The sequence below is a fragment of the Phycodurus eques genome, chromosome 19 (genome assembly GCF_024500275.1).
Source record: "Phycodurus eques isolate BA_2022a chromosome 19, UOR_Pequ_1.1, whole genome shotgun sequence".
In the NCBI taxonomy this organism is placed as follows: domain Eukaryota; kingdom Metazoa; phylum Chordata; class Actinopteri; order Syngnathiformes; family Syngnathidae; genus Phycodurus; species Phycodurus eques.
In genome coordinates, this window is record NC_084543.1 from 16467489 (window position 1) to 16479898 (window position 12410).

The following is a 12410-nucleotide window of genomic DNA, read 5'->3' on the forward strand; positions in this document are numbered from 1 at the left end:
TATCCATCCATTTTCTGTACAGCTTATCCTCACAAGGGTTGTGGGCATACTGGAGCCCATCCCAGCTCAAATTATTCTCTAGCATTTTAGACAAAAGTTAAAACACCAATGACCTCTAGGGGCATCCAAGATTGGCCACTGACATAAATTTAGGTCAAATCAACATTAAATGACAGAAATAATGGGTGCTAACTTACTGCAATTAAATTACTTTAATAAATACTTTGACTCCCCCCTCCCCACGCTGCGTTGCTTGAATGGGGCATGCTCCTCGTGTTCATTCTTCAGGTGCTCGATCAAATTTGTTGTGTTGAAGCATTTAGATGACGTTCCCCGCGACGTAGTTCAGTTGTGCACAGACTGCAAATAACTTATGTGTTGACACCGCAAAATAGTCCCACACAGATGACGTGTTTTTTCACAGACAGGATTGAAAAAACTTTATTGGCCGTCAGATAGTTACAGTACTGCGCAACAAGACACGTGACGAGGCTAAAAATAAACTAGCTTTTAGATTCATACGCGACGAAGACGCGGAGTTAAATGTCTTGTGCGGAGCCGATCGATGACATCATTGATCGGATTGGCGATTTATGACATGAAATCCGATCAGCCGATCAGCATAAAATGTCCAATACCGATAACACCGATCAGATCGGCGTAAAGTCTAGTAAAAACGGTCTAGTAGTTAAAGTGGTGTCATTTTTCAGTCATTAACGTATTTGTTTTGGTCCTATATAGTTAAACTATTTCTGCCTTTGGTGGCAATCTGGCACCCATACTTACTCAGAATGGTGAGAGTGACCAAGCCTACTAACTCATTAACTGCCAGCCCTTTCCTGAGCAGGGAACCCCGAGACTGCCAGGCATTTTGGAGCAATTTCACTCATTTATCAAGCCCCGCAGAATATTGTGTATTAGGACTATGTAAACACCAAAACCACCAAAAGAAAGATCAGACTCTCTTCTTTCATCAGAAAAAAAGTTTGGCTCCAGCTTACACCGTTCTTTAGTAATCAGCAGTCAAATATAGGCTACTTTCAGGCAAATCTGTTTCTGGAGGGAAAAAACTGAGAAAACAGCCTTTTTGTGAAAGCAGACATCAAGCAGAACAATGACTGACACAAATATTTGTTTTCTTTTGTGAAAATCTCAAACATCTGAACATAAAACAACACTGAAAAAGTACTTTTGACAGAAAAATAATTTATTTACAAGTATAACTGTACAGAATTTACATTAGACAAAAATGCACGAACAAATGGGCCTCCCACACTTTTTTCATCCAAATGCTCCTCCTCTACCATTTGCTCAATAGTCCAGGTTTTTATTACCTTGTGCATAAAATCTAGCAACGTTTGATCCACATATAGATTTTATTCTTTGGTGGCGGTGAATGTGATCTTGTGTGGTTGTCATTGTCCTTGAAACTAGTCCCTACTTCTTCTTGAAGCACGACCTGTGCAGTTTAAAAACAGAACTATTACAAAAAAAATACATTGTTGAAATTGCTGTCGTGGGACGTGGAGAAAAAAAAGCTTTCAATTACCGTAATTTCTCGTGTATAATGCGCACCCATTTATAATACGCACCCCTAAAGTTGACCTAAAAATTCTGGAAAACCCTTCTACCCATGTATAATGCATTTTTACAATGTATGATTTTGCTTCTACCCATATGATCAAAACATTCAGTATTATCTGCATTTTGTTAGGTTTTTTTTTTTCCAAATAATTATTCTGAAGTTAAGCACTTTATTTCAACACGTAATCCTTTTTTAAATTTACTTGCTCTTATTTTGAAATTCACAGCGCTAGTTTTATTTAATAAATTAGAAAATACAGTTGTGCTCATGTTTGATTACCCAGGCAAAATTTGTAACATGGGTACAATTCTTTAAAGAAAACATGACGGACCAGGCGAAACACTTAATTTTATTTTAATGGGATTCAAATTAAACGGTCAAGCATTTCAGAAAAGCATTATTAAATAAAACATAACCATAAATAAACTAATAATGGTTCTTGTTCAATCATCAGTCATATAAAAATATATAATATAAATATAAATAAATATAAATATGATATAAATAATATTAATCTAAAAAAAATATTGGATGGATGTCAAATTCTGCCAGCGTATGTAAACTTATCAGCAGAACTGTACTTATATGCAGTCATACGTACCCCTGTCATATTGGAATGAAAGTGTAGGCAACACTTTTTTTATGTGGTGGTGGAATTTTGGAAATAAAGTGTACAGCTTTTTTATAACCACTAGATGGCGGCATACATTTATAAAATGTGAAGTTTTTCCATTTGCCCCTATACCTATGTATAATGCGCACTATTGACCAGTGATAATTTTTTTTGGGGGAAAACGCGAATTATACACGAGAAATTACAGTCCCTTTATTGTCTGCACTGCGTACTGGAATGGGGGTCGAACGTCTGCTGGATGCATAACCTGTAAATTTTAAAAATACATACGATTACAAGAGAACATTTTTTATTGATGACGTGTTTTGCAAGGGTAGAAAATAAACATTACTTTTCTTTGTCGCAATCGTAAAAGACGTTCGACTCGCGGGAGTTGAATTCCTGCAAGATGGACAAAATGGAACATTCAAATCAGTAGTGGCAACAGATGTTACATTGTAATGTGAACTAGTGGGACCAAATTATGTTTTTATGTAACAAGGATTGAAGGAGCGTGTTTATTTGCTAAATGTAGCTAACGCGAGCTGCAAACGAGTTACCTTCGTCTTCGTCGGCCGACGCTCGGGATGAAGTTCGGGTGGCTATCCAGACGGACTTCATTCATCACGATTCCGGATCCCATTTTCTAAAATCCTGGCCAAGAGACGATCAGCTGGTAAGCGGCTGGGAGGATCTCACCATATGTATGGGCCGGCATTTTGCGAGATAGCTTTGCAACGAAGCGATCGCTCGGAGCGTCAGTCTGACTCGGCGCGTCATCCTATATTCCCCCGCATGATATAAGGCGTCATTCCTGTCGGTCGCAGGAATATTTTTCTTGCCTTGGCCCAACACATTTCTAGTACTGAAAGGTTTTTTGTTAGATTTTTTTCATTTTTCCTTTTCTGCCATTGTGTTTGCCTTCTCTCATTGTCTCTTGTACCCACCGGCCCGCCCCATCCTTCTTCTTCGTCTTCTTCCTCTGAGGGAAGGACGTTCAGCTGAAGGCATTGTTGCCCTCTACAGGGTGCCAATCCTCATTGCAGTTATCCAGAGGCTCGACGATCACACACAAACTGCACAAGACCCTCCCCCACCCATCCCTGTTAAAAAAAAATGCCATTGATGTCTTTAGACGGCATTGGCAGGGAATAGATGGATTCTGAATGACGTCTTTGGACGGCATTGGCAGGGAATGAGTTACTACCACTTGCAGGCCAAGTTTTCCATGAATGGGAGATGGTTCACGCATTGCGCAGGCCGATTCATTATTCTTACCAGAATCAATCAGAGAACCGCTTGGGATTTTGGCGAACGATTCCAAGGAATCATTTGCTTTGGAACCGGTTATCAACAGGAAATGGTTTTCAATTCCCATCACTACCGGTCTGAGTCCGGCTGACTTTTGGGACCTCATTTGTGCGGATACGTTAAAATGGACATGCAAAATCCGAGCACATAAGAAAAAAAAAACGGCACAATAAGTATTCATAAATAATAAATATGCAGGACAGTAACAAGGGCTGCTTGCTTCAGTGCTTCGCGCAGGCCTATAATAAAGAATTTATTATTTTGTTCTCTAAAAATAAGAAAAATAGAATTAGCCTACCTACCCTTCAGAAAGGTAAAACTTCAAACACTATTACTTAGCTAGCCAAATACAGCACCTCATTAAATGGTTACATCCAATTGTTGAACAACAATCTTGGCTGGAACTAGAACAGATTGACTGCAATAGCACCAAACTTTCAGACCTCACATTTATCAGCACAAGTCGACACCACAATTGTTTTATCAATCTGATTATTGCAACCACTTTACCAGCTTGTTGGAAAAGTCTAGAAACCATACAATCTCAATCAGCACCATATTATTCCCTCCCAATGTGGAACAATATCAAATTTGAGATTAACAAAATACCCCTTTACTGCAGCCCATGGAACAAAGTGGAACTGACCGACTATATCACTTATTAAAAAAATAATGCATTCATGAAATGTGAAATCTTATGCCAAGAATGTCAAATTAGAGGTGGTAACTTCCTTCAAAACTATAAAGTAAGAACAACAATCCCTAAAGTATCTCAAGGTCTATTGACAATAAATACAGGGCGCAAATCTGCAGAAATACATTCTCAATGACAAAAAAACAACAACCGTAATTACAGCTAATCCAGTTTTGAACTGTAGGATTCCAATTTCTCCTTATCTTTGTCTATTGGATGATTGAAAAGGTATACATCTACCAAATAAACATGCTCAACCAATACTTGTAATTCTAGCAATCGCTAAAATAACAATATTGTTAAACTGGAAAGATAAACGAGCTATAAACATTAACCAATGGCAAAATCTAGAAAATAACTCAGAAAAACCTCTGGGGGCCTCATCCTTGTCTCCAGGTGGGGGGGGGGTGGGGGTGGGGGCCGTGCTGCTGCACCCCGGGCCTATGTCCTCCTCTTCCCTCTTCCCGGGGCGCTGCGCCGTGGTCGTCACCCCTCTCTCGCTCGGGCTGTGAGGGGTCCCCGGCTAACTTTGGGGCCTATGGTAGGGTGTTGGTGCCTCCCGCCTTGGGGAGGTCCGCCTTCTGTGCCCTGTACTGTTTGCGGGGTGGTGGTCGGTGGGGGGGGTGCCCCCCTTTCCTCTGTGGTCTTCCAGCCGGTCGGACCTGGCCGGGCCCGCAGGAGTCTAGCCACTTACTTCACACGCTCAGCACATTTTTATTATGACACTGTACATATTTCGCACACTGGGCACATTCACATCTCATTCAGGGTCCCCTGGGGGGCTGGCACGAGGCATGATGGGGTGGATGACGGGCCGGGTCCTGGCACATCTGTGCTGGTCTCCAGTCTGGTCGCCTCCCTTCTCTGCCCGGCTGGTCCTCCAGTTTTAATACATCATACAGCCGTCAATGGGGGGAGGGCAGTGTCGGGCTGGGGAAGACACTCCAGTCTGCTCTCTGGCCCGCCATGCCTTTCCCCCGCTGATTTTTAATGCACCACATACATTCTCACATCCTATGGAGAGTTGGTTGGCCTGGGTGGGGGTGACGGTTGCGGGTCATCATCGCCCTATGACGGTACAGGGATAATGGTTGACAGTCGGGGACCTGGTAACCATAGTAATAGAGTGGGTGCATTTCTCTTGGCTTGACTCCAGGGGTCTATGCCCCCCCCCGCTACCCCCTCCATCCCTCAGGTCCCCACCTTCTTCGCCCCTCTCCTGGTGCCCTCGCCTGTTATTGCTCGCAGTGGGTGCTTAACATGGACTCATGCTAAGGCGGACTATGATCTTTTTTTTGGGTGGCAGCTGGCTTGTGTGGAGGAAGGGGCCAAAATCACACTTGAGGAAAGCATGTGACTAGTTTCTCCATACAGGAGGCATCTTGAAGCTGTCATTGCAAACAATTGGCTTTTGTACAAAGTATTCAAGCCAGCCACCAATTGTGCAAGTTCTCCCACTTAAAAAGATGAGAGAGGCCTGTAATTTACATCATAGGTATACCTCACCTATAGTGCTCCTAGCAAAGTATTGTGTGGACAGATAAAACCAAAGTTGAGATGTTTGGAAGGAACACACAACGGTATGAGTGGAGCTTAAGGCCATCTGTCAGCTAATTGAAGATTAATAGAAGACGGGTGACGCATCAGGGCAACGACCTAAAGCACAGAAGTAATTTAACAAAAGAAAATACACCTTCAGTTGTATAGGTCCAAATAACAGACACTTCAAGTCTACCTTTTATTTAGTGATGTTACAAGATGTGCCGAGTCTTCGAGGCACGTGTCTGGTAATGGAAGGGGTGTTTCCGCAAAGCATGTATCGAGGTTTGCTTCATTTCGGGGAGGAGCGGAAAGTGATGACGTCCGAAGTCTCGCTGCCCGGCTGTATCACGTGACCAATTTGGGAAGGGCTTCAGAGTATGCCACGAGATTTGACGGCAATATAAACCCCTCATGCAGGCTCCATTCAAAATGTGTTATTTAAAAATTTATTTATTTATTTATTTTTAAATAAAGTCGCGGTCAGCTCAGAGTTTGGATAAAGATTGTATAGTTTGTATGGGCTACTACTCTCTTAGCATAGAGCATGGATATAGCTTCGACAGTAGAGAGAGTGAGCGATTACCACTCGCGCAGTGCCAAACGTCACTCCTCGGAATCCTTGGAAAGAGGCTCCTACCCGCCTGGGCTAATAGCCTAGCGGTTCTCTCACTTGACTCTCAACCTGAGGTATGGTGGTCACATGAGTTCAAACCTGAGGCAGGACCGTGCCAGATAAGTAACTTTCATGACTTGAGGCTTATTAATTACATTTGTTTATCAATAACTGTATTTTCCACCGTTTCTTATTTGATTCAAAGGTGAGGTGTTATTGTGTTCCAAGAAAGTAGGGTACAATAATACCACCTGGGAGAGGAGAAATTATTGTACCCCAATTTATATAATCTTGCTCTTGAATTAATAACTTAAAACTAAAAAAAACAATGGTGATACTGTTATTTCTAAATTTATATATCTAAACTTTCAAAGTTCTCTGCCTGCTTCAGCCCATGTCATTTTCGAAAGTGACAGAAAAACATTACACAACCTGCCATATCAGTGATGAATATTTTACGCACACAGATTACATTAAAAAAATATTTATTATACACTTTATGCTGGGAAATTACCTGGTCAAATATTGTTTTGTAATACATAGTCATGCACAAGAGCCAAAAAGACTGAAATGTAACACATCACACGTGGTTAAGTTACAGCTGCCTGTGATGATGCACATGGCCAGCATGTGGTTTTGTGTGCACATGAAGCATCAGGAAATGAACCATTACTCGTAATGGCTGAAGTGTCACAATGCCTCATGAAGCTTCATCTCGTCATCACTACTTTTATTAAACACTGCGGCAGATGTCATTCCACCGGTGGCTCAAACAACATGACGGACATCTGAGCACATCCGTCCTGCTAGTTATATACCCACAATGATTTGCGTTCCAACATATGATAGCCTGAATAAAACACAAAACATAATTCTTGTGAATTTAAATAATGACACCAAGCTATTTTGTAAACTGTGGCATCCAGGGAAGATGCATGTTTGGGGTGTAGGTCTATATAGCTAGCTGACCGCACTGTACGGTAGAAATAGGCCAAGTAATTATCATTAAATATAAAACTTCCAACCACACCAGATGACCACTGATGGAATGAAGGCACTCAGCACTTAAACAGTGGGAGAAGACCGATACATGGCAGAAAGTTCAAGTGCGCACCTGGGCTTCGTTTTAGCCACGCCTCCCAAAAAAGTGAACTAAAATGGTGGAAAACAGTTTAACGATATATCTCCAGAATTCAGAACTACATTTTTCTTTGTTTTTGCACATTTTCAGCAATTATCTTCACACATGTAGATTATATTTGGAAACAAATCTCTTTATTTATTTTAAGGGTCTATTGTTGTGACAAACTGATCACATTTTATGAGCAATTTATGCAGAAATTAAGGCAATTAAAAGGGTTCACATACTTATTTTCACAACTGTACATACTGTCTATTCAAGGACAAATAGGTATAGAGTATTTTCTTTTAGTGTAACCATATTGTTGTTTACCTTCCAGCGGAATCCTTCTTGGCCGAGCAGCAAATCCACAACTTTCGCTTCCACAGTCTGTTCTGCTGCCTCGTCATTGAGCTCCAGCACCAGAATCTTCAAAGACAATTGATAGAATTAGTCACATACAACAACAGTGTCAAATTTGAGCTTGGAATGTATTCTTTCAGTGCGGTGGATATCAGTGCAAAACAATATTTACTAATGAGAAGAACCTAGGGTCTCATGGTCGCCCTAATTTCTCAACGGTGTGACGAAAATAAGAATCTGAGGTCATAACGGTCTGACCAGCCATTCAAGGAGAAAAGGACTTGGTTCAACAACAGATAAGCATTCGGCCCATACTGTGGTCGAGACCAATCAGAGATAGTGAAGGGTGTGACCTCCCTCCGATTGCCAGTGGTCTAAATATTCTGGTACGTGTGTGGCAGGCATTCTCCTCTGCTAATGCAGACATTGCAGGCTGAGCTACAAAGGCTAGTGCATTCTTTCAGAATATTCCTTTCATTAGAGACACTTGTCATGGATTTTTTTAATTTAGGAATTTAGTTTATCAATGTTCTATGTGACTCATTTTATTTGTTGAATTGTACAGGTTAGGAAATCAATGGAAGATGCCACTTTTATAGCCTTTTGCTATTTCATTGCAGCCTTGTTCAGTGGCATTAGTACGTTTAAGCCTTCTACTTCAGAGGAATGAGATCATCCTACCACAAGTAAGGGAGATAAAGTGGGATGTGTAAATTTGATTTTGTATTTGTGGTCGTATTCAGCTGTGTAATAATATTAATAATACTACACGCTTATAGCCAAACAGTTTGTAGCCTTGAAAAACTCCTGGTAACCACAGAAGCGATGGATGTGAGACATAAGCCTGGTGGAAGACTGTCGGGAGTTCCTGGCTGTGCTTTCTTAGGTATGCAGTTAGTAGCAGAGGAAGATGCTACCAGTAACAACTAACGAGCAAAAATGATGCAACTTCTCGACCTGTTGAAGGAAGGGAGAAGGTTTGCGCCTGACGGCAGCCGTTATGAGTTAATCTTCAGTCCAGTTACATAAAGAAGGAAGAAAATAATAGTGACAGCTACAATGCTCTTCGCAGCTGTGCAGTACATTCGAAATCAGTATCAACGTCAATAGTGAGAGACTTTATTAAATATGTTGAGATCTGACAAGATGGCGCCTACCAGTGTGGTCGCCTCGGTTACGTGCTCTCTAGTATTGTCTATGTTTTTTTAGTTCGTCTTTGGAGACATTACGCGACTCACTTACAGAAGGGAAGACTTGCTAAACATTAGGGAGTCTACCGCGTACTTTCTTTCACCAACTTTGGCAAATCGGCTCAGTTTTTTTCTCCGAGTGACTCACTGGAGAGGAACATACTGGAAAAAACTTAAATCCACCAAAGCTGCATTCCGCTTGGCCAGCCGGTACCCGTCAGCTGCCTCAGGAGTCCCACAGGCCAAAAAGGCCCGATAGAACTCCTTCTTCAGCTAGACGGCATCCCTCACCATTGGTGTCCACCAACAGGTTCGGGGATTGCCGCCACGACAGGCACCGACCACCTTACAGCCACAGCTCCGGTCGGCCGCCTCAGCAATGGAGGCGCGGAACATGGTCCACTCGGACTCGATGTCCCCCGCCTCCCCCGGAACATGAGCAAAGTTCTGTCGGAGGTGGGAGTTGAAACTCCTTCTGACAGGGGATTCCACCAGACGTTCCCAGCAGACCCTCAATACGTTTGGGCCTGCCACGTCGGACCGGCATCTTCCCCCACCATCGGAGCCAACTCACCACCAGTTAACAGCTCCGCCCCTCTCCTTACCCGAGTGTCCAAGACATGCGGCCACAAGTCCGATGACACGACGGGTTCTGATCGGGGGGGGCCGTTCCTCCCAATCACGCCCTTCCAGGTCTCACTGTCATTGCCCACGTGAGCATTGAAGTCCCCCAGCAGAACGATGGAGTCCCCAGCGGGAGCGCTCTCCAGCACCCCCTCCAAGGACACCAAAAAGGGTGGGTACTCTGAACTGGTGTTTGGGTGAGAGTAGCCGCCCTCCGAAGGCGGAGGGCAGCTACCCTCTCGTCCACCGGGGTGAACCCCAACGTACAGGCGCCGAGCCAGGGAGCAATAAGAATACCCACACCTGCTCGGCGCCTCTCACCGTGGGCAACTCCAGAGTGGAAGAGAGTCCAACCCCTCTCGACAGGACTGGTACCAGAGCCCAAGCTGTGCGTGGAGGCGAGTCCGTCTAGTCGGAACTTCTCGACCTCACACACCAGCTCGGGCTCCTTCCCTGCCAGAGAGGTGACATTCCACATCCCTAGAGCCAGCTTATGTAGCCGGGGATTGGATCGCCAAGGTCCCCGCCTTCGGCCACCGCCCAGCTCGCACTGCCCCCGACCCCTATGGCCCCTCCCACAGGTGGTGAGCCCATGGGAAGGGGGACCCACGTTACCCTTTCGGGCTGTGCCCAGCCGGGCCCCATGGATGCAGGCCCGGCCACCGGGCACTCTCCTCGGAGCCCCAACTCCAGGCCTGGCTCCAGAGAGGGGCCCCGGTGACCCGCGTCCGGGCAAGGTAAACCTGAGTCCATAATTTGTCTTCTTCATCAGGGGTCTTTAATTCTTTGTTTTAGAACAATACTTAACAATATTTATCATGTCCGTGTGGATAAAAATGCGATGCTTGTGGCCAAAATGTATGCGGGGCGGTACTTAGGTATGTGCCTCTCAGCGGCCGTTGAAATAAGCGAACCTTTTTTAAAATACTGAATTGCTCCCGCGTCCTGATTCTGTAGCAACTGTTTAATTGCACAACATATTCATTACTCTATAATCACAATAGTTCAGGCTTCAATATTTATTTTGATGCAGTTAATGCATTAACCCTTTAATAGTGCACCCAGTTGCAGCCTGAGTCAAAGTATAAGAGATTTCAATGTGTCCTCATCAAAAATATCTCTTTGGATTAATTCGTCTTTACAGTTTCTGTTTTCAGTCATAGTAAGGAAAGTTAGTCTGTAGCTTAATCAATCTCAAATGTCAAAATAAAAAATTGGCACTATTTTGCAAACAAACAGATAGATAATAGATTGGATAGTTTATTCACAGCCAATACTTGAGGTTTCTATTTTGTGCAATGTACTTCTTGTACAAATGTCTTCTCTTGCATGGTGTTTTTGAATTTTGAATCTACTATTGCTGCTGAAACAACGCAAATTCCCCCATTGTGGGACAAATAAAAGTTACATTATAAATATTTATTACATTAATATACTTGATGCGGTGACATACCTATTCATTTCTGGTTTCAGAGGGTGCCGTGTAGCTATGTATTATTTTCTCTCGATTTCTCTCCACGTATTAATTTGCTTTTCAAAGTTGTTTTTTTCTCCGCTATAACCCAGTTCTAGCCAGACCTATGTGACAAGTATACTATCACCCAATCACCTATTTCTGTGTTTTTGTAACTACATGTCAAGATGGCTTAGCAATTAGCATGGCTTCTCATCTTTTTCCTGTTTATTACTCGTCCTCACTTCGTGGATAGTCGGTTATTCGCCGCTATGGAGGCGATGATGAGTGAAAATGTTTCCAAACTGACACCTGGTGTGACTTATGTAGACATTGTTGACATACTCGACATAGGCGAGTCACTTCCATGATATATGTGTATAAATAAATAAATAATATATACAAACACACACACACACACTGTATATATAGAACACACACACAACAAAAACAAAGCTATGTAATTTAGAAAACGTGCTGACCACAAAATTCAATATTTAACAAAGAATTAACATTGCTGATATTAGCAATTATATATATATTATTATTGCAACATATATTATCGTAGTATAGTATTTAAAGTGGGGCAAAAATATATTTAGTCAGCCACCAATTGAGCAAGTTCGCCCACTTAAAAAGATGAGAGAGGCCTGTTATTTTTTTATTATAGGTATACCTCACCTCTGAGAGACAAAATGAGAAAAAAAAAATAAAAAATCCAGAAATTCACTGTCTGATTTTGTAAGACTTTATTAGCAAATTATGGTGGAAAATAAGTATTTGGTCACCCACAAACAAGCAAGATTTCTGGCTCACACAGACCTGTAACTTCTTTAAGAGGCTCCTCTGTCCTCCACTCGTTACCTGTATTAATGGCACCTGTTTGAACTCGTTATCAGTATAAAAGACACCTGTCCACAACCTCAAACAGTCACACTCCAAACTCCATTATGGCCAATACCAAAGAGCTGTCAAAGGACACCAGAAACAAAATTGTAGACCTGCACCAGGCTGGGAAGACTGAATATGCAATAGGTAAGCAGCTTGGTGTGAAGAAATCAACTGTGGGAGCAATTATGAGAAAATGGAAGACATACAAGACCACTGATAATCCCCCTCGATCTGGGGCTCCACGCAAGATCTCTCCCCGTGGGGTCAAAATGATCACAACGGTTAGCAAAAATCCCAGAACCACACGGGGGGAACTTGTGAATGACCTGCATAGAGCTGGGACTAAAGTAACAAAGGCTACCATCAGTAACACACTACACCGCCAGGGACTCAAATCCTGCAGTCCCAGAA

General features: G+C 42.8%; 1 protein-coding gene across 11 annotated transcripts in view; it reads right to left on the minus strand.

Moving 5' to 3' along the window:
* The window catches only part of llgl2 (LLGL scribble cell polarity complex component 2), a 142317-nt gene that overhangs the window by 61800 nt on the left and 68107 nt on the right, over positions 1–12410 (minus strand). For 7 of the 11 annotated variants that reach the window (XR_009767205.1, XR_009767203.1, XR_009767204.1 and 4 more), the window contains one exon: positions 7812–7907. Coding sequence is in view for 4 of the 11 variants with exons in the window: in XM_061663883.1 (XP_061519867.1) it covers positions 7812–7907 (96 nt within the window). In the remaining 7 variants the exon portion in view is untranslated. Of the gene's footprint in view, positions 1–1231; positions 2467–2550; positions 2601–2639; positions 2853–6809; positions 7209–7811; positions 7908–12410 lie in introns of those variants that run through there. The other 4 variants (XR_009767208.1, XR_009767207.1, XM_061663887.1 and 1 more) reach the window with 4 other exon arrangements.